Source organism: Balearica regulorum, chromosome Z (genome assembly GCF_011004875.1).
Source record: "Balearica regulorum gibbericeps isolate bBalReg1 chromosome Z, bBalReg1.pri, whole genome shotgun sequence".
NCBI lineage: Eukaryota > Metazoa > Chordata > Aves > Gruiformes > Gruidae > Balearica > Balearica regulorum.
The window spans coordinates 74832953-74857288 of record NC_046220.1 but is presented as its reverse complement, the minus strand read 5'-3'; the positions used below and the strand labels follow the sequence as shown (position 1 = coordinate 74857288).

At 39.7% G+C, this 24336-nt stretch overlaps 1 protein-coding gene across 2 annotated transcripts; it reads left to right on the top strand.

Annotated features, from left to right (window-relative positions):
- Nucleotides 1-10: 10 nt before the first annotated feature.
- SUB1 (SUB1 regulator of transcription) lies at nucleotides 11-15531 on the top strand. 2 transcript variants are annotated; one of them, XM_075739465.1, is made up of 6 exons: nucleotides 45-73; nucleotides 993-1069; nucleotides 2034-2106; nucleotides 3814-3933; nucleotides 10116-10224; nucleotides 12022-15531. In XM_075739465.1, the coding sequence occupies exons 3-6, from the start codon at nucleotides 2035-2037 to the stop codon at nucleotides 12099-12101; spliced, it is 381 nt and encodes a 126-aa protein (XP_075595580.1). In that variant the 5' UTR covers nucleotides 45-73; nucleotides 993-1069; nucleotide 2034; the 3' UTR covers nucleotides 12102-15531. The 2 variants fall into 2 exon arrangements, with proteins under 2 accessions (XP_075595581.1, XP_075595580.1); XM_075739466.1 differs by lacking the exon at nucleotides 993-1069 and having other exon boundaries at nucleotides 11-73.
- The last annotated feature ends 8805 nt before the right edge of the window (nucleotides 15532-24336 follow it).

The following is a 24336-nucleotide window of genomic DNA, read 5'->3' as shown; positions in this document are numbered from 1 at the left end:
TCCGCTGTACATCACTTCCGTTTCTCTCGCGGTGCGGAGGAGCAGCGCCCGGAGACGGACGTGAGCGCTGGACGTGAGTGTTGGGGTTCCCCCCTTGCCCCCCACCGGGTCTGCTGCCATTTCATCCGCCCCCCCACCCTCTGTGCGGGGCTCGGTACCTCCCAGCACCTCCCGGCCGGCGCGGGGGAGGCGCGCTGGGCAACCGTGTGGCGAGGCTTCCCCTTTTCCTCGAGTGCCCGCTGTGCCCTGCGGGAGGGATGCCCCGCTGTGGAGTGGGCCTGGGGCGGGAGGAGGAGCCGCTGTCGAGGAAAAGCTGCCATGTTGGGGGGGCAAAGAGGATTTGAGTGAGGGAGAAAATGGCGGCGGGGAACCGCCCGGCGCCGTTCCCCCCACGCCGGGATCTGACCCTGCCCGCTCACGACCCCCGACCCCCCCCCCTTTTTTTTTTTTTTTTGTGCTGCTTTTTCTCTCTTCCGCCGCTGGTGACCTGCAGAGCTCTTGTTGCCGCTCTGACCCGGGAGGAGCTGGGTGTCTTTGCCCAGGCCCCCCTGTTCGTGTCCTCGCCTCTTTCCCGTGGGGGGCAACACGAGCTGTGAAAAAGAGGAATAGGGGAGGAAAATGGCGGCTGGGATCCGCCTACCTGGTGTTCCTGGCTCGTCCTCGCTTGTCTTTCTCCTCTTCCTTTCCTTCGTCCTCGCTTGCCCCGTCTCATTCCGCCCCCGCTCTCACCGGTATTTTGGTGTCTCCTCGCGTTCTGCTTGACAGTCTCTCCCGAGGGGCATCTGCCACCCCCCATTTCTTTTTTCCTCCAGTTTCCACCTCCACCTTCCTCCATATTGTCAGTCCCTCATCCTGATGCAGACCCTGGGGTTATCCCTGCTGGTGCCCGCACGCACCCCCCCCCCCCCCCCCCCCCCGTATCAAGTGTTTTCTTGTTCGGCTCCCCGATTGCATGTCATCACTGTAATTATTTTTACATTGTCCCATTACAGCTCTTCTCTGCCTCCATCCTGCTTCCCCATACTCTGTTTCATTTTAAGTGCTACAGCTTCCATCGTTGTGCTCCAAGGTATTATGACAGAACTTATCCTACTTTAGAACCACATTGATCCATTAGCATTATTCAGACTCTGTTTATTTCCTTTGCATATGGTTTATTTCACTGCAGTTTGAAAACACTGCTATTTCTTTTTCTTTCCTGAGATATGCAGCTTTAATCTTAGCCTTTCCTAGCTGTAGTTCATTTTTTACCATTTCTCTCTGTGATGCTTATTTTCATTCTGACAAGAAGTGAGCTGTTTATTTATTACAGAGAGTTTCTGGTAGCAGGCACGATGTGCAAACTGCTGTATCTAACCACATGTTTGCATGCTAGATAGATGTAGAAGCACACCTGGCAACATGCATTCAAGGAAAGTTGGAATGTCCACTTGTCTGGCAAATGAATAGACTCTTGTGACTGATGTGTTGAAGCTGTAGTGGAAATATTAATTGCAATACTGTAGTTCACTGTAACAGAGGTGTTTTTTCTGACTCTTGTATTATTGATGGGAACTTTAGCTTCATGTATGACGATTATGCAGTGTGTTGCTTGCAAACCAACTGTGCAAAATGCCTATATAAAAGTATAGATAATACTGGGGCCTTGATAGTTCCTATTTGTGAATGTAATACTAAAAAATTCAATTACAGGACAGTATTGCATTTTATTTTTTTACGTTATGGTTTCTGTCATATGTGGGTGTATATGAAAATGGTGAAAAATGATCACTTTCTAAACAGTTCAGAAACTTAACCACTGCATTTAATGCAGTTGCAGCAAAAAGAGGAAGAGGTATAAGGGGGAAGAGGTATAAGTGGGAAGAGTGTAGATGCGATCTCAATGTGTATTAAAGCTTATATGAAAAGGCAGTCAAGTCTTTAGGGTGGTTTTGAATAAGATGAGCCTTTGCAAACAGATTTGAAGATGGCTTTCCAGCCAAAATGGGATGTTATCCTTGTATAGTGTTCTCATGTTATTTTTCTCTTCCTAGAATGCCTAAGTCAAAGGAACTTGTGTCTTCAAGCTCATCTGCCAGTGATTCAGATAGTGAAGTTGACAAAAAGGTGAACATTGTATGCAGTTTATTACTACTGTATTAACTCTTGTATTTCAGATTGGGCTTAAGGAATTAGGTGAGCATTATGTCACAACATGCAAGTCATTCCATATGATTTATCAGACACTTCACCCAAAAGACCCTCTTCTCCCACCCCCATCATCTCCATCAACTACAACAACAAAAAACCCCTCCACCTCCCAAGATCGATCGGAGTCTGGGTGAATAGATTGCTTTTTGCTTTGCAGTAAACTTTTTTCTGAAGTTGCATTTTGCTCTCTTCAGGGTTTTCCATAGGATATATCTACCTACAAGTTTACTGGAATTCTTTGCTGCTTTATGGCGAGTGATAGAAGGCTTCTGTGTGAGCTGCCCCTGGTGGGAAGAATTTGCCTAGTTTTGAGGACAAACACCCCCACGCATGCCTTTTGATATCTGGATTACTTGTCCAAAACAAAAACCTCCACTTGCTTTGTCCTCCATGTGCCACTTGTTTATCTTGTTAGCGTGTTCTTCTCTGTTTCTTCCAAATTCTTATATTTACTGTAATACCACCTGCTAGTTTCTCACTTAAAAGATGAGCCAACCTGAATGTCTTTGAGTTGGTTAATTTTAACATGTTGACTGTTTCAAATGTATAAATTGAGTGTTCCCATTTATTTTTAATAGTTAATGTGTAAGTTTGTATAGCTGTACCAGTCGTAATATTACAAGCAAAACTGAAAAAAAAAAAAAACCAGTGAATTTTATCTTTTTAAAAAATGCTAGGTGGTTACACAGACATCAGGTCTCTTTGTGTAGTCTGTGAAGAGGCTCAGTCTGCTTTACTGAATTGTTTCAAATGTGACTTGGTTGTACTTTGCAAATTAGGTGCTCTGTCAAATCTTAATATAAGAGAAAATGGTCAGATGATTTTTTGATAGGGAAATTTATTCCTGAAAAGACATAGTCTAACAGTCTGCTTTAGTGGGCAGTAAGGTGCTTTTTTTTCCTGTTATAATCTCCAATATTTATTGAAACTGTTTGTCTTTAAGAGATTACCCACAATACGGTTCTAGCAGGTGAGACTAATTTTTGCTATCTTTGTATTACTCTTTTTTGGAACAGGCATGGTTACTATATAACCATTAGTAGAAATAGTAACTTTTTAGTATCTGCAGGTAATCTGATTTACATGTGGTATTGTCTGAATGTTTTAAAACTATGTTTAATTGATCATGTGATGGACAGAGATTTGATGGTGATTTTAAAAAAATCTACTATGACAGAGGTGATTTCCAGATCCTTTCTTCATTATCTCATCTTTATTTCTTCTTTTTTAGAAGAGTTGTAAGCTGTCCTGTGTATTTTTGTTGTACTTGGAGGAAAGGAAGGTGAAACTTCCATCAGACTTCAAATTTTTTATTAAAACTACTGAACCAATAGTATTACTGTGCAGAAAGAGTAGGCATTTTGAAATGTGTTTTGATCTAATTCAGTTCTCTTTAAAGCCAAAGTATTATGGTAAACTTCACTGGGAACAGAATGAGGCTCATTTGAAGATTTTTTTTTTTAAATTCCAATCTAAATGTACAGTATTGGATTCTTGCCTTTACATAAGGAAGGTGATAATGTGCATTGCATGGTAGTATTTTGTGACCCTGAGCATAAACCTTTTTGTAACTTCTACAACAAGTTGTGGTTCATGCTTTTCTTGTTTTATTCTTGCTCCAAGGCAAAACGGAAAAAGCAAGCAGCCCCCGAAAAACCTGTAAAGAAACAAAAGACTGGTGAGAGTTCAAAAGGTGCAGCTTCTTCTAAGCAAAGCAGTAACAGAGACGAGAATATGTTTCAGGTAAAATTGATGACTCTTAGAGCCTGGTTAAGGTAATGTGTTACATCATATTCAATATAAATTTTACAAGGTAATCTGAATATCTTGACAGCATAGTCCTTGGTTTCCTGAAGCCTTGGCCAAAGGGGATTACGATGCTAGCATGCAGATGGGCAGCTCAGAAAAACCATTGTCAGGTTTCAGCAGAATAAAAGAATCTGAGCAATTGATCTAACCCTCATGTCTTTGCCTGTGAGAACTCTGAGTAGTCATTTTGTTGGTAAATAGAGCACTTGCCATCAGTATACTGTAAATACTAGATCAGGACTATGTCTACATGGAAATGTTTTTTTAATCAGGGCTCTTGAAAGAAAAGTTCTTAGAAACTGAAGTATGGGCTCTTCATTCCTATTTAACTAGGTCAAGGGCAGCTTGGCCTCTATTATAAGACAGTGTCTTGGAGTAAGTTTTGCTTGTTTTTTGGTTTTTATGATGCCAGTTTTTCTCACTGAACATCCAAACCTATTGTAATTTTTGACATTGTTCTTTGTTTTAAGATAGCATGAACATACATTTTTCAGTAGCAAGATGCATTTGTGAATTCAGGGTATTGAAGTTCATGGGGTTAGCTGAAGCAGTAGCAGTGTGTGCTGAAAGCTATGCAAGGAAATATATAACTCAAAATGACCTGTTTTGGGGTGTGGATCAAGGCTTACTAAATGTCTCTGACTAGCTGGGTGGAAAGGAACTTAAATTCTTAGAGACTTTCATTCTTAAGTTTATGACACAGTATTACCAAGATGGTAAGGGGACTGGAGCATTTCTCATATGAGGAAAGGCTGAGAGAGCTGGGGCTGTTTAGTCTGGAGAAGAGAAGACTGAGAGAGGATCTGATCAATACCTCTAAGTACCTGAAGGGTGGATGTCAAGAGGATGGGGCCAAATTCTTTTCTGTGGTGCCCAGCAACAGGACAAGGTGCAGTGGGCACAAACTGGAACACAGGAAGTTCCAAACGAACATGAGGAGAAACTTCCTTGCTCTGAGGGTGTCAGAGCACTGGGACAGGCTGCCCAGAGAGGTTGTGGAGTCTCCTTCTCTGGAGAGATTCAAAACCCGCCTGGTTGCGATCCTGTGCAACCTGCTCTAGGTGATGCTGCTTTAGCAGGGCGCTGGACTAGATGATATCCAGAGGTCCCTTCCAACCCCTGCCATTCTGGGAGAGGTGCCTAATAAGTTGTGCCCAACACCAAGTTAGGCAAAAGAAATGGTTTTGGGCTGTAGCTGTGCAAAGTAATACGGCAAAAAAATATTTTCTAGAGAGAAGACCTGCTTAACTGACACTGTAATAGAGGACAGTTATTTTTAATGCATCAGGCAGTTCTCACTTTCCCCTTCACACATAGTTGAGAGGGAAAGCTTCAATTGGAGGCAATGCCTGGACTTTCCCATTGAAAGAAGAATATAATATTTTTAGTTCTGCTGGGGCACGCTTAGAACCATGTAGGAAAAATGAGACAGTTCTACACTTCATGAGGTGAACTGCAATTAGAATTAAAAAAAAAACCCCACCTATGTATAAGTTTTATGCTATGTTTGTAATAAGTTCAAAAATTCCAGCCTTGGGGAAAGCGGTTAAAATTTTTAATGCTCCCCAATGGAAAAAACCAAACCAAAAAAACAAACCCCCAAAACCAAACCCTTTCAAATGAAAGCAGAATATTTGTATGCTCTGATTTCTTTCAATCTTTTTGACCTAAGATAATAAAAAGTTGCTAAAAACAGCCAGTAGAGGATTCCTATGAGTCTGAGAAGAACAAGATTCTTCCAGTGTTGAGTATGCTAAAGAAAAAAAATTTGAACATCACCTTGACCTGTAACTGTTACTTAGTCTCTGCCTGCCCTTTAGTTAATCAACAACAATTTTTTTTCTTAGATTGCTTATTTTATGTGAAGCACTGTGAGATTTTTTTCATGCTACATCAGCTTATGTGTGGTAATTAAGATGCAACCATTTCAGTGTAGAAATAGCACTGTAGGTCTGAGGGTACTTCCCCTCTCCCTACCTAGGAGAGCATGTTAGAAGATCTAGTTGTGTATTAATTTTTTACATAGGGTTTTGTTTGTTCTAGGACTATTAGTAATACTAGAAACTCTCCTTTCTGCTTTCATAGAATCATAGAGTGGTTTGGGTTGGAAGGGACCTTAAAGCCCCTCTAGTTCCACCTCTCCTGCCATGGGCAGGGACACCCTCCACTACACCACATTGCCCAAAGCCCCATCCAACCTGGCCTGGAACACTTCCAGGGATGGGGCATCCACAGCTTCTCTGGGCAACCTGTGCCAGTGCCTCACCACCCTCACAGGGAAGAATTTCTTCCTAACATCTAATCTAAATCGACCCTCCTTCAGCTTAAACCCATTGCCCCTTGTCCTGTCACTACACTCCCTGATAAACAGTCCCTCTCCAGCTTTCCTGTAGGCCCTTTCAGGTACTGGAAGGCTGCGATTAGGTCTCCCCAGAGCCTTCTCTTCTCCACCCTGAACAATCCCAACTCTCTCAGCCTGTCCTCATAGGAGAGGTGCTCCAGCCCTTTGATCAACTTTGTGACCCTCCTCTGAGGGCCCTTCCCATGGCAAGAAAATGATCTCTGATGTGCAAGTGACTTTGCAGTATAACTTACAAGTGTGGCTTCAACTTAGGGAAACCAGGCTGTAAAGCATTCATAGGATAGTCAGAAGTTCTGTGGTGTCCATATTGTGTGTGGGAGTGGCAGCAAACGATGCTGAACTTAAAGGCTTGTTGTTCTACACCTTTAGGCTGTGTTCTTAAGGTATACAGCTTCTGTTAATATAGGGCTTGCTGTGGCAGCTGTATTGAGAAGATTCAGCATTTTCATCAAGATCTATGTTTTATTATTTTTGAGACTAATGTTAGTGTAATGGTATCCCTGATGCTAATTATGAAGAATAGTATAAATGTAAGTAGAAGGGAATTAATTCAGTATCAGAGACGGAGTGTATTTTATTTACTTATTTACATGTCTTGGCCTTTTTAGGTTTTATAGGTAGCCTAGTATGCTTTGGAATTTCTTGAAATGTTTGAGTGCAGCTGGGGTGCAGAAATTTATCTTACTCTCATTTGTGATGTACTAGAGGCCCTATGGATGAGCATTATTTGTGTTAACATGGAAGAGTTTAGGGTTGATATATTAGACTCCTGTCCATGGCTTCAAGCCAGTGTGAGCTCTGCATCATGTGTTTTAGTCAAGTTTGACAAATCCTGTCATCTCCCTATGCCTGATTTGGATAAGGTGTCCTAATGCTGTCAGGATACAGTATTAATGACTATCCAGAGTGGAATCATATCTCACATGATCGTGCATTTCACTGAAATCATCCTTCTGTGTGTTGTCCTGCCTCCCCACCCCCTTTTTTTAATTTAAAGTTTAGGTCGTATTTCCTTTTTGACTTGTGAGAAGTAAGTTCTTCAGTTCCCTAGAAATATCTTTATATATCACAGGATCCTGAAAGTAGATAAATATTTAAGTTTATGATCCTCTGGGAAAATGATTGGTTTAGCACATTAATTCTGAAACTTAAGTGGTCACTGATGCGTTTCACAATCAATTTGCTGTGTTGCAGATAGCACTGTTTACAGGACTCTTTATTGTGCTTCTTCTAATGCTATGCATACAGTTATCAGCTAAGAAAGAAGGATGCTTTTTTGCTGTTTCTATTTCCACAGTGTGTGTACAGTTTAATCATGACAAACTGGAAATGGAAGTGGTGAAGGTGGTTGCTGAAACTCGTACAGGAAGTCAGTTGCATAGTTGTGAAAGGAACCTAGACACAGTTCAGTGCATTTTATTCTAAGAAACAGAAACCTGGAAATAATGCTTTTAATGTCTTCTGGTTTATATAATTCAATAAAATAGTATAATCTAAGGATCCATAATATTTAATAAAAAGTGTATGAACTTGTCTGTGACAGTTGAACTGCAGTAACTACGCTGCAGTAAGTCAATACGACCCTTGGAGCACTACTGTGGCTATCGAGATACAACGGTGTCTTAGATCAGTGAAATTATCCTAGGACTATCAGCTGCTGTGTGAGAAAAGAATTGTTCAGAAGTTAATCTGTGCCAGAACTGCAGGTAACTGAATAGCAAGGAACATCAATTTACTTAAATGTAGATTTTTGTTGAGGTTTTTAACCTTAAATGGTATTTGAAACTGTACTTTAAAAGCCTATTTAAAGGTTTTAGCAGTGGCAACTGTTTTGCATAGAGTTCAACTGAACTTTCAAGATTTAATGTGAGCATTCTGCTGAAATCTAGACAGTGATATAAAACCGAACTTAATTTCAACATTTTCATACGGAACCATTTCCATTTAAGGTAGACTTAGTGATTGAGTAAATATGAACTTTGCATTATTGCCCCTTGCCTTACTGTAGTTGAATTAAGACATACAGTCTTATCCTTAAAATGAAAATCCTAAACCTTTGCAGCTGCAAATCAGTAAAATCTGCTATATTGTATCAGATTTTATTTCCTAGAGTAAATCTGGAATTACTTGGCAATGTGGTAATATTCTTTGATAGCCCTGGAAAAAGATGATTTTGTAGAGTACTACTTCTTGAAGCTGTTCTTAGAGGTGGCCTTAAAAGTCACTGGAGTGTTAAAGGGTAAAACGAAGAAATGTTGTTCATGTAGGCTATTTAGGATATACTTTGCCAGCAGTGCTGACAAACTTGGGCATGGTACCAAGTTTGGTCTGAAAGAACTAAGCTACCATGATATCATACCTTATTTTGAATGTTAAATTTGTAGTACTGTGAAAGTATTTAATAAATCAAAATCCTGTAATGTCTTGTTCATTTTAAAGGATGCTTTCAAGTAGGAAAACAACATCTTCAGGCTTATGGTATCTAAAGACATCCTAATTGTTTAAAATCTGTTTTAGAGTTAATTTAGCATGATCTGCATAAGAAGAAAAATTACTTTAAGCAAACATGAAGTGTTCTTGTTTATATTTTGTGAAATAACAGCTTATGATTTAAAACATCTGTGGATGATTTTAGTTGATTTAGTTGATTGGAGAGTTGTTCAAGCTTTCTGGTCAGACAATGCTAGTAAGATGTGTTTGGGTCTTTGTTAAATTATATCAAGATGCATAAACTGAGACAGTTGAAAACTAAAGTTAATGTTTTATCAGGAAGCAATAATCTGTTCTAAAATTGTTTACTTTAGAATGTGTTCTTTCTTCATAAAGTGTATCCAGAAGGTGCACACAGAATTTTTTTATACATTAATTGTATTTGATTGTGTTATATCTAATTTCTGATTCTCAAATTCACATTATACTTTGAATTTATGTGAACAGATTTTTTTAATCAAATTTGGAAATAGCTTTAATAAGCCTAAATATGTAGTGTAATGCGTAGTTGTTATTAGTGTGCCTGTCCCTCTACCCCCCACCTCCCTAAAAAAAAAAAAAGCACGTGTAATTCTGTTGAGCCACTATGGTGCAGAAATTATGGAATTCTGAAGTCATTTGATGCTATGCTACATGCTGGTAAACTTAAAGGATTTGGAATTTTTTTTTTAACATCTGTTACAGTGAGAAAGTCTTAATCACAGTTTCAATGAAGTGCCATGAGGACTTGGGAACAGGCATGGTTCGTGGCTTACTTTCATTTCCATCTGTATTTACTGTGTTTAAAACAAGAAAAAACCCCAACCAAACAAAAGCACCTCTAGAAATTGTGATTATCTCATGTGAATATCTAATTTGATTTCTATGCATATTGCATGGACTAAAATTTAGATTTGGGAGTAGAGCTCTTTCTTTCCTTGTTTGTTTACAACTGCTGCAAAGATGGTTATAATACAGGCAAAATTTTATTTCAGAAAACAGTATATTATTGGTTTTTGTAAGAAGTGAGCTTATAGGTATTTTTATTCTAGGAGAACTACTTTCGTATTCAGCATTGAATGCTCAACTCGTTTTATGTCATTCATCCATTTATATTGTCATTACTTATTAGCCTACTGACTACCCTAGATTAAGCTTTTGATCTAGTTGTTTCTCTAGTGTCCAAAATAAGCTGCAGTGTGCAAGGTCACATATCTGAGTCTGATACTGCTGGGGAAAAGTGAATCTGTAAATACCTAAAAGATCCTTGTGTGTGTTTTGACAGATTGGCAAAATGAGGTACGTCAGTGTTCGTGATTTTAAAGGGAAAGTCTTAATTGATATTAGAGAATATTGGATGGATCAAGAAGGTGAAATGAAGCCTGGCAGAAAAGGTACTGTGCTGCTTCATGTCATTTTGTATTAAAACATTGTCTGCAGTTTCCTGGACAACTCTGTATATCAGATTTCTATACTTCATTGCTACATCATATTTTTAGAGTAATACTTTTTTATATTTTATGAGTTTTATCTGGAATTTATAAACAAAAGCATGCTGGGCTTGTTGGTCTGTTTTCCTAAATGGAAAATTTATGGAAAGCAAGGCATCAAACACAAGCAAATGTGGTATGGGAGCTATAAACATAGTCATACTTTCTTTACCTCCATTAACTCAATTTCTTTTTTTCTATTACAATTGGATTTCTTATTTCAAAATTCACTGAAAGGATTTAACTTACTCATTTGTGTTAAAGTTAACTTCTTTAAACAATTATGTCCTTCTATTTCTATCAAATTTCAGGTTAAAATAATTGAAACATTTAATGTGACTAATTTTTGAAAAAAATGTGTCAAGATTGTAGTTGAGGTGAAAATACTTCAAGTATTCTCTAATTTGCAGCACAGCATAAGCCATTGAACCTTTAAGTGCCACTCCCATACCTGCTTTTCATGGTATGCCTTCACCCAACCGTTTTCAGAACTTTGCCACCTGCAAGAAGAGGATGTGAGGATAGCTGCAGTAGTAGCGCTTTGCTTAATGTCATGTTGCTTCTGTTAGAAAAGCCTGCTTTTAATCATTTTGCATATTGTGCCAAGGAGAGAGGTAGGTATGAAACATTCTGCGTGGGAGATAGAAGACATTTAATATTGAATCAGCATAAGGCTTCTGGTATGTCCAGGAGCAACTTAGTGAATAGACATTTGGAAAGCTTGAGAAGTATTTTCAATATTTGTTAAATAACCATTGAGAATAGGTTTGTATGAACATGCGTACTGATAGTCTACAGGAATATTTCTTGTTTTGGATTTGTAGTTGCTACTTAACAAAAATGATCAACTTGTAAGGACTTTAACCTGCTGTGTTTTGAGGTCCTGCTCAACCTACAGAGAGAAAGCAATGAAGGACAGAGAGAAAGCAATGAGGGAAGCCTGATCCTGAGGGGGGAGAGCTGGGGGTAAATAGTAGAAGAGCCTTGCTGGAGAGAGTATGAGAGTCTGTACTTGCATAGAGGCAGCATAGAGATTGTAGGGGAAGAATGAAGAGACTAAAGCGTAAAGGAAACGTGTCTGGACTCAAGCTTGAAGTACAAATTTAGAATTGAGGAGATGGATTGTGGGGCACTGAATGTTTATGGATTAACTGTCACTAGAAATTATAGTGAACTTTAAGTGGAAAGAAATAACTTCCATGTTGGTTTGTGAATACTGGGGAGTGGAATGGAGTCTCTCCAAAATGTTACTTGAAGTATGTATTATTTACAGTGCTTTAAGAAGCAGGAGGAAAAAAATCCCCAGAGTTATGGTACTTTAAAAGTGCATAGAAGTTCAGTCCACAGAGATACAGCTTTTAGGAGCCAAGAGGAATACAGATAACTTCCTACATCTCACCCATGGCTTCTGTGCTGTCTTCTATCAAAGCCAGAGCTGTATTTGACTTCTTGTGTTTAGCCTAAGACTTGTGAATGAATTTCTCACATTGTACTCATTTTCTTTGTAATTTAAACTTATCTGGAGATAAGCTAAACTGAAGTGTTCCAAATGAGTAATTTTGCTTTGTAACTGAGATGGTTGTTGAAGTAGCATTAGTAGTTATGACATAAACTTTGTGTATGAAACTAGTGTTGATAGTAATTATGCAAAATCCTGCACCACAATTTTCTTTTTAAGTGTTTATTTTTAATGCATTTCAGGTATTTCTTTAAATCCAGAACAGTGGAACCAGCTGAAGGAACAGATTTCTGATATTGATGATGCAGTAAGAAAACTGTAAAGACAGAGCCATACAGAAACTTCTATCATTTTAGTTGTTTTAAGCAGTCTTTTTACATTGGCTTTTGTTTTCTAAAATATTGTTTTCCAAGCTATTGTATATTTGGATTGCAAAACAATTTGTAAGATGAATACTTTTTTTATGTGCATTAAAAGTGTATTCTGAGTGAGGCTATTTGTGTATACTTTACTAAAAGAAAATGTGGTGTTTTCACCTCATGGTGCAAAATAAACAAATGAAATAATATGTAAAGCATACTTGTTCATGGCTTTTTGACTGAAGGAGTTTGCTGATAAGCCCACCTAATAGTTTTAGTCTTTGTTTTAGTTTCAGTTTAGTTAACAGTTAATATGAATTTGTTTTCTGAGGAGATTTAAAATACCTCCATTTAATTATTTTTCTTTTATTTGATACTCTTTGGTATTGCCCTGACAGCTTTCTGCTTTAAGACTTGATACAAACAGTGAATACATGGTAAAACACATTTTTGTAGATAATTTAAAATGCTGTATTTGCTAATCTACCCTATTTATTCAGATGTAAACAGTCCTGAGTATATAGATTTTTTTTGCATTACTTGCATGAAGTGTTATGCTAAACAATAACACTTGAACACAAGCCATGTGCTATTTCTTCCCGGTTTTCTATAGCTTGCTTGACTTAGAAAATACAATTAGCCTTTTTTCTTAGACCCTAGATTTTAGAATGTGATGCATAAACTTCTATGGTAATAGACATATACCTCAAAGTAAGATAGTATTTAAAAGCTCCAGATGTGGTTATTAGTTAGGTACCCTTTTGAAGCTTTGCATTAAATTCATTCTTGAACACCTCCTGACTAGTTATTCTGTAGAAAAGAACAGTTAACCTGTCTTTTTAGGGCTTTTGTTCATTTGAGAGTATTGTGTAAACAGCAATGCTTAAACTGTGCTGTGACACGGGTTAAACAGTCAAGCAGGGTTAAAATTGCTCCAGCCCAAAGGTCTGGCTCTTGTACTTCTGCCCTGTCCACACTGCCTCCCCATACCACTTACCTTGGCTTTGTGTGGCTTACCTTTGCACAGCTCTTTGACCTTTTGTACAGAGGATACTTGGCACTTAGCATGGGGCACTGGTGCGTAGTGTTATCAGGACTCTAACAAACTTTGCTTGTCAACCATAGTACTATTGTGGTGAGAGAAGCTTCTCTCCAGTCAAAGCTCTGTTAGACTAGGTGCTGCCCCTGTTGAAGGGCTTTTGGTAGGTGCCACAAACAATGGAGCGAAGAAGGGAGAACATAATGTTTGTGTAGAACTTGGAGTGATAAGGGGCACATGAGTATGGAAGGTAACAGTGAAAGATCAAAGCTAGCTGACACTAATTTCAGTGAAGAAATGTAAGTTAGCAGAATTGGAGCAGAGTTCATTTTCTGACTTAATTCAGTTAATCAAAGGAAGGTGAAATAACATGAAAATTGACATTTCAAGAATTTGTAGTGAATGTGCAGCTTCATTGGTTCAGCTGTAATTTTTCCATTTGATATTAATGTATTAAAATTTGTATAGACAAACAGGATTTACTATTTGCTTAATTTTGGAATATCTTAATATACTTGTTTATTGCAGACATGCATGGAAGTGTCACACACAGACTGTTCTTGTGCTGCAGAGTTTATAATTCAATACAAATAGGTTTTGAAGGGTGAGGAAGGGTGACTTCATCAAATTACGTATGTATTATTTCATTTAAATATTAGATACCTCTACCTACTTTTTAACTTGCCATTGTTGACATATTACAAATAAAGTTAAGATCTGGTTTTCAGTAGCTCAGGAAATCATGAGTTTTTAAGAGCTGCTTGAGGGTGAATAAAAGGGTGAAGAGATGTTTTGTGGTAGCAGATGCATTTTTGGGCACAACATTCTTTTTTGAGTGACTTAAAGGCATGTAGGGATGTTTGGACCAACTAGAATGAATATGAAATATCTGCTAAAATTTCACAGCTGAGTGAATGCAATAAATTGCTTCAGATCACTATCAATAGGTCATAGGTTTCTTTTTTTTTTTGTTTGTGGTGGGTGTACATGATGTTTTCCATCAAATCTGAAATTTTGCAACCAGATTTCTCCCATTTTATCTCAAAACTTTCATGTAGCTTCTTTAAAGTGCATGATTGTATTAGAGGGAACATTGTGCTCACTTAGATTACTGTGGTAGTAGGTCAGTGGATGGCAGTTGTGTGTCAGAGTACAATATAACTGTTCAGGAAGGTGGAGAATTCAGTTATTTCATTGGGGAAGAGTAAGTGAAAAAGCTTTAATATAGTGATTAGTCCTCTTGTGGAAACTGATGGTAGAGGTGTTCAAAGAAATTAGTATTTGTTGACCAGGAACTATTAGTTCCTATTGTAGATAATCCCCCTTACTGAATTTGTGGTGTTAATTACAGGAGCTATTTATCCCATTTTACTTGAGAAAACTTGGGACAGTTTGATTTCACTTAGCTTGTGTGTTTAAAAGTAGTTTTCCATCTGCCCATTATATTTCTTCTTGTAATAATGATAACATATCATATATTTTACCTGAGCCAATCTTTTACATATGTTTGAATGTCTGACAAAAAAGGTAACTAAATAACCCACAGTTTCACAAATGAACTCCAAACAGGGTGAGTTGAATTGTGAGGGAATTCATTGCACCTCAGATGACTGATGTGCTTGTTACTTGATAAAAATTTGACACATTCAATGTTATTTTGAAATAGTTGGTTGTGATTTGTCATGTAATTGTCTACGGCTGTAGACTTTCTAATTTGAGAAGGAAATTCAGATTTTCTTGAATAAAGATTATTTTCTTGCAGACAAAATGGTAGTTAGGGAACACATAGAGGGGTCCACGGAAGAAAAATGTGCATGTATGAGAAGGCTGTGTAAGATGAGTTGAAAACACTGCTCCTTTTCCCATTGAAGTGGCAAAAGAAAGATACGTTTGATTCTTTATGCAGGGCATATTAGCAATATGTTTTATAAATTAAACCTATTATGGAGCTTAGGAGGAAAAATACATCACAGTTGGAGCTGCCAAAGTACCATATGTGTGATAAATCAAACTGTCATGTACGATGTTGCTCTTATGTAGAGATGTTCATATTGAAATTAAACAAATTCAGTACTAAGTTTGATATTTCTGTTAAAGGAAATGCCCCAGTTACGTACTTTTTATGTGATCTGTTAGAAAAAAAAAAAAGATTGTAATTCTGGTAACTCAAATGTCATATTGTTAACAATGCAGAATGTTTCATGTTTTGCTCTGGTGGTATCTACTGCAGAGAGGCCACTGCAAATATGACCCCTCCAACTGTAATTACCTTAATGTAAAAAATAAAAAATAGTTAAATGGAATACATGTAATAACAATTTGAACACTTGGAAATAAATGAAGACTTATGTTGACGTAGCGTTATTTTTAACACAAATATAGCTGCACTAAAACTTGGTTTTTTTCTTAAATTGTTATGGAAACTGCTGTTTGTTTTTCAACTGCTGTAATTTGGAAATTTGAAAACTTAATCATCTTATACTTGGTCCATGTTTGCGGGTGGGGAATTGATTGTGTAGCCCAGAGGGATAGAAGTTTTTCACTATGACAGAAGAACAAATGTCATATAAATACGGAAGCAGCAGGTACAAACACACTTTCAAACATCAAACAGAAAAGTGCCTGATAAGTTGCTACTTGTAAGAAAATAGCTGATTATCTTTTTCAGTGGAGTTTCTTTTTGTTCTGACAACAAATGTAACCATAGATTAGATAGAAAAAAAAAACCCTCTACTCACCCATTTATTTATTATCATTGGTCAGTTAGGTCAGTGTAGGCTGCTTTAGGAAGGATATTTGTTTTTCACATGCTTGCTGTGACTGATCTGTAGGGAGTGGATTAACTGAGTGTAATCCTGAACCTAACAGTAATTTTGATTAGTTTAACAATTTATAGCCACAGAAACAGAAATTACTTGGCTCAAAGGGAAGAAATGGAGTTTGGGATTGATGGAACATCATTATGTCCTCCCTGTTTCTCGTTTACTGCCATCCACTTACTTGATATAGGATCTTTAGCTGTAGCTCTGGTGACTATGTATGGAAGAGGAATCTGATAGGCAATGGTTTTTGTGTTATGAATCAAGCCTTCCCCTGCTCTCAGCTTCATATTGCTATGTAAAACTGGAACACCTGCTGAAGAACAGAAATAAATGGTGCTTGGCTTAGCCTCATGGGCAGAGGGACATGCTGTTAGTCATGGGGTTAACTTAAAGGTTGAGAAAGTGGTGACAGCTTGTTCCCTTGGTATTGCACTTCATGTAACAAAAATGTTACAATTTTTTGTAAGATCTGCCTTATTTGGTTTTCATTGTACTTCTTACTTGCTTTCAGTGTATCCATATACTTGTCATTGATTGGATGGCGAATGAGTTAGGAACTGAGGTTGGGTGGAGGAGTCAACTTTTTAAAAACATTGTTGTGCTTTGGGAGGAGGTGGGCTCTCAAGCCTCAGGATGAACAGAGCTTGCTGTAAAACTGTGGAAGTTGGTGTAATGAACAGACAGTTCTTGGAGATCTGTAGGTGTATTTGATAAGGCTGATAAGAAGAACATTTATGCCTCCTTGGCCAGCATGCCCAGTAGACTACTGTTAGTTATCAGTTCACTTGGGCAGAAGTTAATGAGAGAAAAACTGCTGAAGTAAAGAAATGGTAAGATTTTACATAACCCTGTTTCTTGTCTTGTTATCTAAGGAAGAACTGTTTCACACCTTAAAAGTTTAAGTGTTTTATGCTATAACTAATAGGTTAATGTGTCAGAATAATTTTCAGGCTGTTGAAAATAAAGCCCATTGCATCTTAGGAACGGAAAGACCTAAGTTGTTCTATTCACTAAAATATCACCACACAACATATTTGAGGGAGATGCTGAGAACAAACTTGAGGTAGACATGACCTATGTAATCTTCGAGGCTTTTTATTATCAATCTCAACATGAAAGGGCTCTGCAGAGCTCCGTTGTTTCCTATTCTTTCCATTTGCCATCCATTACTGAGATCTGCGGTTCCTTCTGCACTTCCTCTATTTGTATTCTGACTGGAGGCATCATTCCATCTCTTGGAACATAAGCATCTCTGGCTACACTCATGTTATCACAAAACAAGGAATATCTTAATGACTGGATCCTAATGATAGTTAGCAGACACAGCTGCTATTGGTAACACAGGCCAATGAATATATGTCTTTATATTATTTTTTTTAGCATTGTTATAAAATACAGTTAAATATGTTTATTTATGCTAAACTGTCCTTAGCACCATGAAAATTTTAGAATCATAGAATGGTTTGGGTTGGAAGGGACCTCAAAGATCATCTAGTTCCAACCCTCTGCCATGGGCAGGGACACCCTCCACTAGACCACATTGCCCAAAGCCCCATCCAACCTGGCCTGGAACACTTCCAGGGATGGGGCATCCACAGCTTCTCTGGGCAACCTGTGCCAGTGCCTCATCACTCTCACAGGGAAGAATTTCTTTCTAACATCTAATCTAAATCGACCCTCCTTCAGCTTAAACCCATTGCCCCTTGTCCTGTCACTACACTCCCTGATAAACAGTCCCTCTCCAGCTTTCCTGTAGGCCCCATCAGGTACTGGAAGGCTGCAGTTAGATCTCCCCGGAGCCTTCTCTTCTCCAGGCTGAACAATCCCAACTCTCTCAGCCTGTCCTCATAGGAGAGGTGCTCCACCCCTCTGATAAGCTTCGTTGCCTCCTCTGGACTCTCTCCAACAGCTCCATGTCTCTCCTGTACTGGGGCCCCCAGAGCTGGACGCAGTACTCCAGGCGGGGTCTCAGAAGAGCAGAGTAGAGGGGCAGGATCACCTCCCTCAACCTGCTGGTCACGCTGCTTTTGATGCAGCCCAGAACATGGTTGCCTTTGTGAGCTGTAATCATGCATTGCTGGCTCATGTTGAGCCTTTCATCAATCACCCCCAAGTCCTTCTCTCAGAGCTACTCTGAATCCATTCTCTGCCCAGCCTATAGTCGTGCTTAGGATTGCCCTGACCCATGTGCAGGACTTTGCACTTGGCCTTGTTGAACTTCATGCTGTTCACACGGGCCCACCTCTCCAGCCTGTCAAGGTCCCTCTGGATGGCACCTCTTCCCTCCAGTGTGTCGACCACACCACACAGCTTGGTGTTGTCATCAAACTTGCTGAGGGTGCACTTGATCCTGCTGTCCACATTGCCGACAAAGATGTTAAACAGCACTGGTGCCAGTACTGACCCCTGAGGAATGCCACTTGCCACTGATCTCCATTTGGACATCAAGCTGTTGACCACAACTCTTTGAGTGCGACCATCCAGCCAATTCCTTATCCACTAAGTGGTCCATCCATCGAATCCGTATCTCCCCAATTTAGAGACAAGGATATCATGCAAAACAGCGTCAAATGCTTTGCACAAGTCCAGGTAGATGGTACCAGTTGCTCTTCCCTTATCCACCAATGTGGTAACCCCATCATAGAAGGCCACCAAATTAGTGAAGCCATGTTGGCTGTCACCAATCACCTCCTTATTTTCCATGTGCTTGAGCATAGTTTCCAGGAGGATGTGCTCCGTGATCCTGCTGGGCACAGAGGTGAGACTGGTCTATAGTTCCCTGGGTGTTCCTTTTTTCCCTTTTAAAAAATGGAGGTTATTTTACCCCTGTTCCAGTCAGTGGGAACTTCACTGGACTGCTACAACTTCTCAAATATGATGGGTAGTGGCTTAACCACTTCATCCACCCATTCCCTCAGGACCCATGGATACATCTCATCAGGTTCCATGGACTTCTGCACCTTCAGGTTCCTTAGATATTCTTGAAGATGATCTTCTTCTACAGTGGGCGGTTCTGCACTCTCCCAGTCCCTGCCTTTGCCTTCTGTGACCTGGGAAGTGTGGCTCAAGCACACACTCGCCGATGAAGACTAGGGAAAAATTTGTTGAGTACCTCAGCCTTCTCCATATCCTGGGTAACCAGGTCTCCTGTTTCATTCTGAAGGGGGGTCACATTTTCCCTCATCTTCTTTTTATCACTGACATACCTATAGAAACTTTTCTGGTTGTCCTTGACATCCCTGGCCAGATTTAATTCTATCAGGGCTTTGGCTTTCCTAACCTGCTCCCTGGCTGCTTGAACAGTTTCTCTGTATTCCTCCCAGGCTACCTGCCCTTGCTTCCACCCTCTGTAGGCTTCCTTTTTGTGTTTGAGTTTGCCCAGGAGCTCCTTGTTCATCCATGCAGGCCTTTTGGCTTTCTTGTCTGACTTCCTCTTTGTTGGGATGCATCGCTCCTGAGCTCAGACGAGGTGATCCTTGAATACTAGCCAGCTGTCTTGGGCCCCTCTTCCCTCCAGGGCTTTGTCCCATGGTGCTCTTCCAAGCAGGTCTCTGAAGAGGCCGAAGTCTGCTCTGCTGAAGTCCAGGGTAGTGAGCTTGCTGTGCACCCTCCTCGCTGCCCTGAGGATCTTGAACTCCACCATTTTGTGGTCACTGCAGCCAGGGCTGCCCTTGAGCTTGACATCCCCTACTAGTCCCTCCTTGTTGGTGAGCTCCCAGTCTGCTCCTCATCCATCCCCAGGTGGAGCTCCATGTACTCCAGCTGGTCATTGACATAGCGGGTGACACCCCCTCCTCGTCTGCCCTGTCTGTCCTTCCTGAAGCGCCTGTACCCTTCCATCCCAGCACATCTCTGTGATGCCAATAAGATCATAGGCCTGCAGGTGTGTGCACAGTGCGTATGCTCATATCACTGCTTTTCACATTAAAATTATTCAAGATCTGAATTGAAAACCTTCCTATAAAACAGTTTGACAACCTGTTAGTAAATCTTTAACAGTGTATGTGATATTTCAGAAAGGTGAGATTTTTTTTCTGGATAAACTTTAATAATTACTTTTTAATAACTTATATTTCATGTAACAAATATTCATACAAATCTCTATGTAAGTGGCTACTAAATGCAAGTACTGTGCTGACAGCAATGCAAACTGTGAGAACTGTGCTACGCTGCATCTTCTCAGGCACCAAGAAGTCTAGGCCACGTCTTATCAGGAGATAACAGCACCAGCCAGAGCTGAGACTAGACAAAACTAAAACTGCCACAGCTGCGCAAACACCAAAGGAGAGGGGTTGGACTACGGGTCCATCACTTTACGCTATAAATGCCTGTAGCCTCCCCAAGCCCATTAAGCTTTCCAATACAGCAGGGGGATTTATATACACATATTTATATATGTGTGTGTGTATATATATATATGTATATCCAGCTGTAGCTTAATTATTAGAAGTGTGGTGAGAGGCAGAGTGTTTGACTGCTGCCTAAATTATTGTTTAAATCATCACTTAAATCATTGTCAAGTCGCTGTTTAATTACCACTCAATTATTGCTTAATCACAATTTGATTACCATTTCATTTTCATTCACCCATGAATTATCATTTGATCATTGTTTAATCATTAATTTTAGTTAGCACCACTACCATGACTTCTCTTAATAAATCACCTGTGATAGGTACTAAGTCTGAATCCATGCACTTGGATGTTGTAGAGTAGAAAGGTCATCGCAAGTGTTTGTTGTAGAATTGGAAAACTACATGTATGTGGCCTGCATTATTGGGTTGGAATCCTTTAGTCCGAAAGTGTTTCTAAAACTCCTTGATATTTTATTGGTCAACCTCCTCCGTGTTTTATGGAGGACTCTATTGTGAAAAGAGTAAAGTCAGCTCAGAGAAAGTGTTGGGTTATGACATCCAATAGTTGTGAATAAAGCTTGTTTGAGGGCTCTGTAGTCCTGGCTGCCAGGTGCGCCCGAGGCAGTTGCAGCCCTTCGAAATGAAACATCTGTTGGAGGGCTTTCCTCCACTTCTGGGCACATGAACCTTCAGTCAATACTTTGACTTTGGTGGGGCAGGGATTTGAGTCATTGTTTTCAAAGTAATAAGTGTTGAAATTAAAACATTGTCTGAAATAACACCCTCTTATTGTCCTAATGATGGGACTGGGGATATTAGAGAACAGTTGTTTTCAGCTCTCAGGGAAAACTTTCCTGTCTCAATTCCATTTGATGACTTAATTGGCCAATGTTTTGCAGATGTATTTTTGTCTTGGTGTGACTACTTTGAACAATATGTTAAAACAAGACATTGTTCATTGTTCAAGATATTTAGAATAACATGTGTTTACTGTTGCTAAGAATTTTGTTTCAGCCTGTAAGAAAGTTGCCAGAGCAATAGGATGAAAACCAGCACAGATCACATGGGCCACATAGTGCCTCTATTGCCTCAGGACTTTGCTATTTCAGACAACACTGAACATTTACTGCTGTAAAATACATGAAACTTTGCAAAATTTGTGAAGATGGATTACTGCATGTGGGTTTCTTGGCTTGTCCTCTGATGAGGTAGGCTTCACTCATATCTGTTCTTCTGGTACTGAAATATGGTATTTTTTGTGAAGTATGAATTCATTGCTCTATGACATACAGGTTTTCCCGAATGATCATCAATCTTGCTATGGTCCTACATTTTGTAATTCTCCCTAAACTATCTTTCACCCCCGTCATCTTCTCAGTGCCAGTGGACACACCTCCTGAGATACCGGTAGCAACAGCAATGGCACCTATGAGATTTGGCTGTCTGCTTTGTTACCTGTTATCTCCATCACTCCTTGGCACCAGAAAAAAGGAGAATAGCCTTCTTCCACCAAAGTTTGCTTTGAAATGAGGCAAGATACAGTTGCAAAGTACAGCAACAGTAAGAGCAAGAGTCTTCGGACTCTGTGGAAAAAAATAATGCAAGAACAGCTGTATGGAGTGTATCTCTAGTTCGGTGACTTGTTTCCAGATGAACATGTGCCTCCTGCCATTAGAACATGGCACAAGTCAATTTCCAACATGAGGAAGGCTGACTTGCTCATCTCTGGATTATTTGTTTTACTCCTGCACAGGGTAAGACAAAGGATCAGCCTATACTCTTCTATCATCAAGTGCTCTTCTAACAACCAACATTTTGAGAAAATTTCAGACCAACTTTGCGTAACTCTGAAGAGAGAAACCATCTCACAGTTTAGTAAGCATGTGAATATATGCAGAGCTTTCCAGTCTCATCTTCAAGAGCCTGATGCTTAAGTTATACTGGAAAATTTAAATGTGCTGCATAAGCAAGGGGTCTGTTCTCGCATGTTAATACATCAGGAGGCAAATGCAGCATGGGAGGCGTGTATGGGCAGTGATGTTCATTTCTTGGAGATGTATCTATTTAGATTTTTCCAGTTTTCTGGCAGCTAAATTGAGCAGAGCTGCAGTCCAGAACCAAAATGAAATCCACGCAAATGTCTTTGCAGAACTTTCTTAGAAAGAGGTTCATCCTTGTATAGCTTTAATTGATAGCTTATAGGTGTGTCAACAAAAAGCTCACTGTGCAGATAAGACAGGACAAGATGTTGTTAATCTTTGCCCTGTCCAGGTTTCAGGGTCCTCTTTGGTTATCTTTGGGGTCTCTCAAGGTCTGGCTTCTTCTTCTGGGTGCCTTCACTTACACTCAGCCCAGAAGGTCTCTGGCCTGCTCAGACCAGGAGCAGTGATGCTCTAGAGCAGACACTGAGGTGTAATCGGGGTTGGGTTATTATTCAATGTGCCTCGCTCTGGCATAAAATCTGATAATTTTCAAACAGTGCCTCGCTCTGGCATAAAATCTGATAATTTTCAAACACCTGATATTTCTGGGAAAGTCTGGACTCTTCTCTAGTTTTCTTTAGTTTCAGTTGTCTGCAGTCTTGACCCCATCAGCTTTTAATCATCTGGCTTCTAATTTCTTTTATCCTGTGGTAATTTCCATCTACAACAGGGGAAAAATAATTTTTTTTTTCTCTCCTTCCACCTCCCCCCTTTTTTTGTTTAAATTCAATTTATGATCTCTGCAAAACTAGGGTGCATTTTCTCTGTTTGAACAGTGCACGACTGGGAGGGATGTGACACTTCCAGCTGGAGCCTCGGAAGGGTAAGAAATAATGCTGGACACACGGAAAAAATAAATAGCTTTGGCCTGCACAGAGGTGTTTGAGTGCAGCCAGCCACTAGATGTCAGCATTATTTTAAATATTAGCAGCCGAGATGCCACTTGGCCATTCCTGCTTAAAATGTGCTGATGTGAAGTTGATTTCTGACAACGTGAAACTTGGTAACTAGTACCGAGTGGCTACAGGCTTTTGCATTTGTGAAATGCTCAGTGAAACCCATGCTGCTAGCACCATACCAGGGTGAATTTTCCTAATAATTCCCTGCATTTTAGTCCTCATGAGAAAGACGCTGCTAACTGCTAACAGCTAAGAACAAAGTAAGATTTAATAAGAAGACTTTTCAAGTTGAGTTGCACTTGCATTGAAGCATGGATCTGTCAGAGAGGTGAGGGAGGCAGGTCCCTGCCAGCAAAAACGCTTTTGCATCACAGTCCCCCTTAGCAAAGCTGAATGCTTTTGTGTGCAGGTTAGGGCTGCATCTAGGGGGGCAAGTATGCTAAACCGATTTAATGGTTCACTGATGCAGAAAAGATACAATCCCATTCCTTTCGCCATTGCTCTTCAAGTTGCTAATTTGGCAGAAAAACAAGCCAGTAGGAATAAGCAAGTATTTTTATTTTGGGGAGAAGATGACTTCTCTCTAATCAGATGAGTGCCTGCATCAGCACCAGGGGTGAGGCAGTGCAGTTGAGGACTGGAAGGAAGAAAGGCAAAGGGGCAACATATTTTGACAAATGTGACTCATTAAGTTTTTCCTAATTTCCGTTTGCTCTCTTTGGCCAAGAGGCACAATACCTATCTGTCCTGTACAAGACTCAATTTCCACCCCCTCTTGCTCCTCTTGCTTTTCATGACCTTTCCTTCCCATTTCTGCCTTACCAAAGATGCTCGGTAGAGCTCTACAAGTGTCTCCTGCAGTTCTCTACTCTGCCAGTTTTCTTGTCCTCTGGAGAGGACTAATCCACTGTTTCCCTAATCCATCTCTTCCCATTCATGTCATTTTTAAACATTTCCTTTTTCTGTATTTCCCATAGTGATTTGTAAAAGTGCAATTAACTCTTTATTTCTAGCCTTGTATCATTTCTTCATTGTGTTGTTTCATGCAGTCATTGAGTTTGTGTTGGCAGATCTCTTTATCCATCTTGATGTTAGGAGTTTG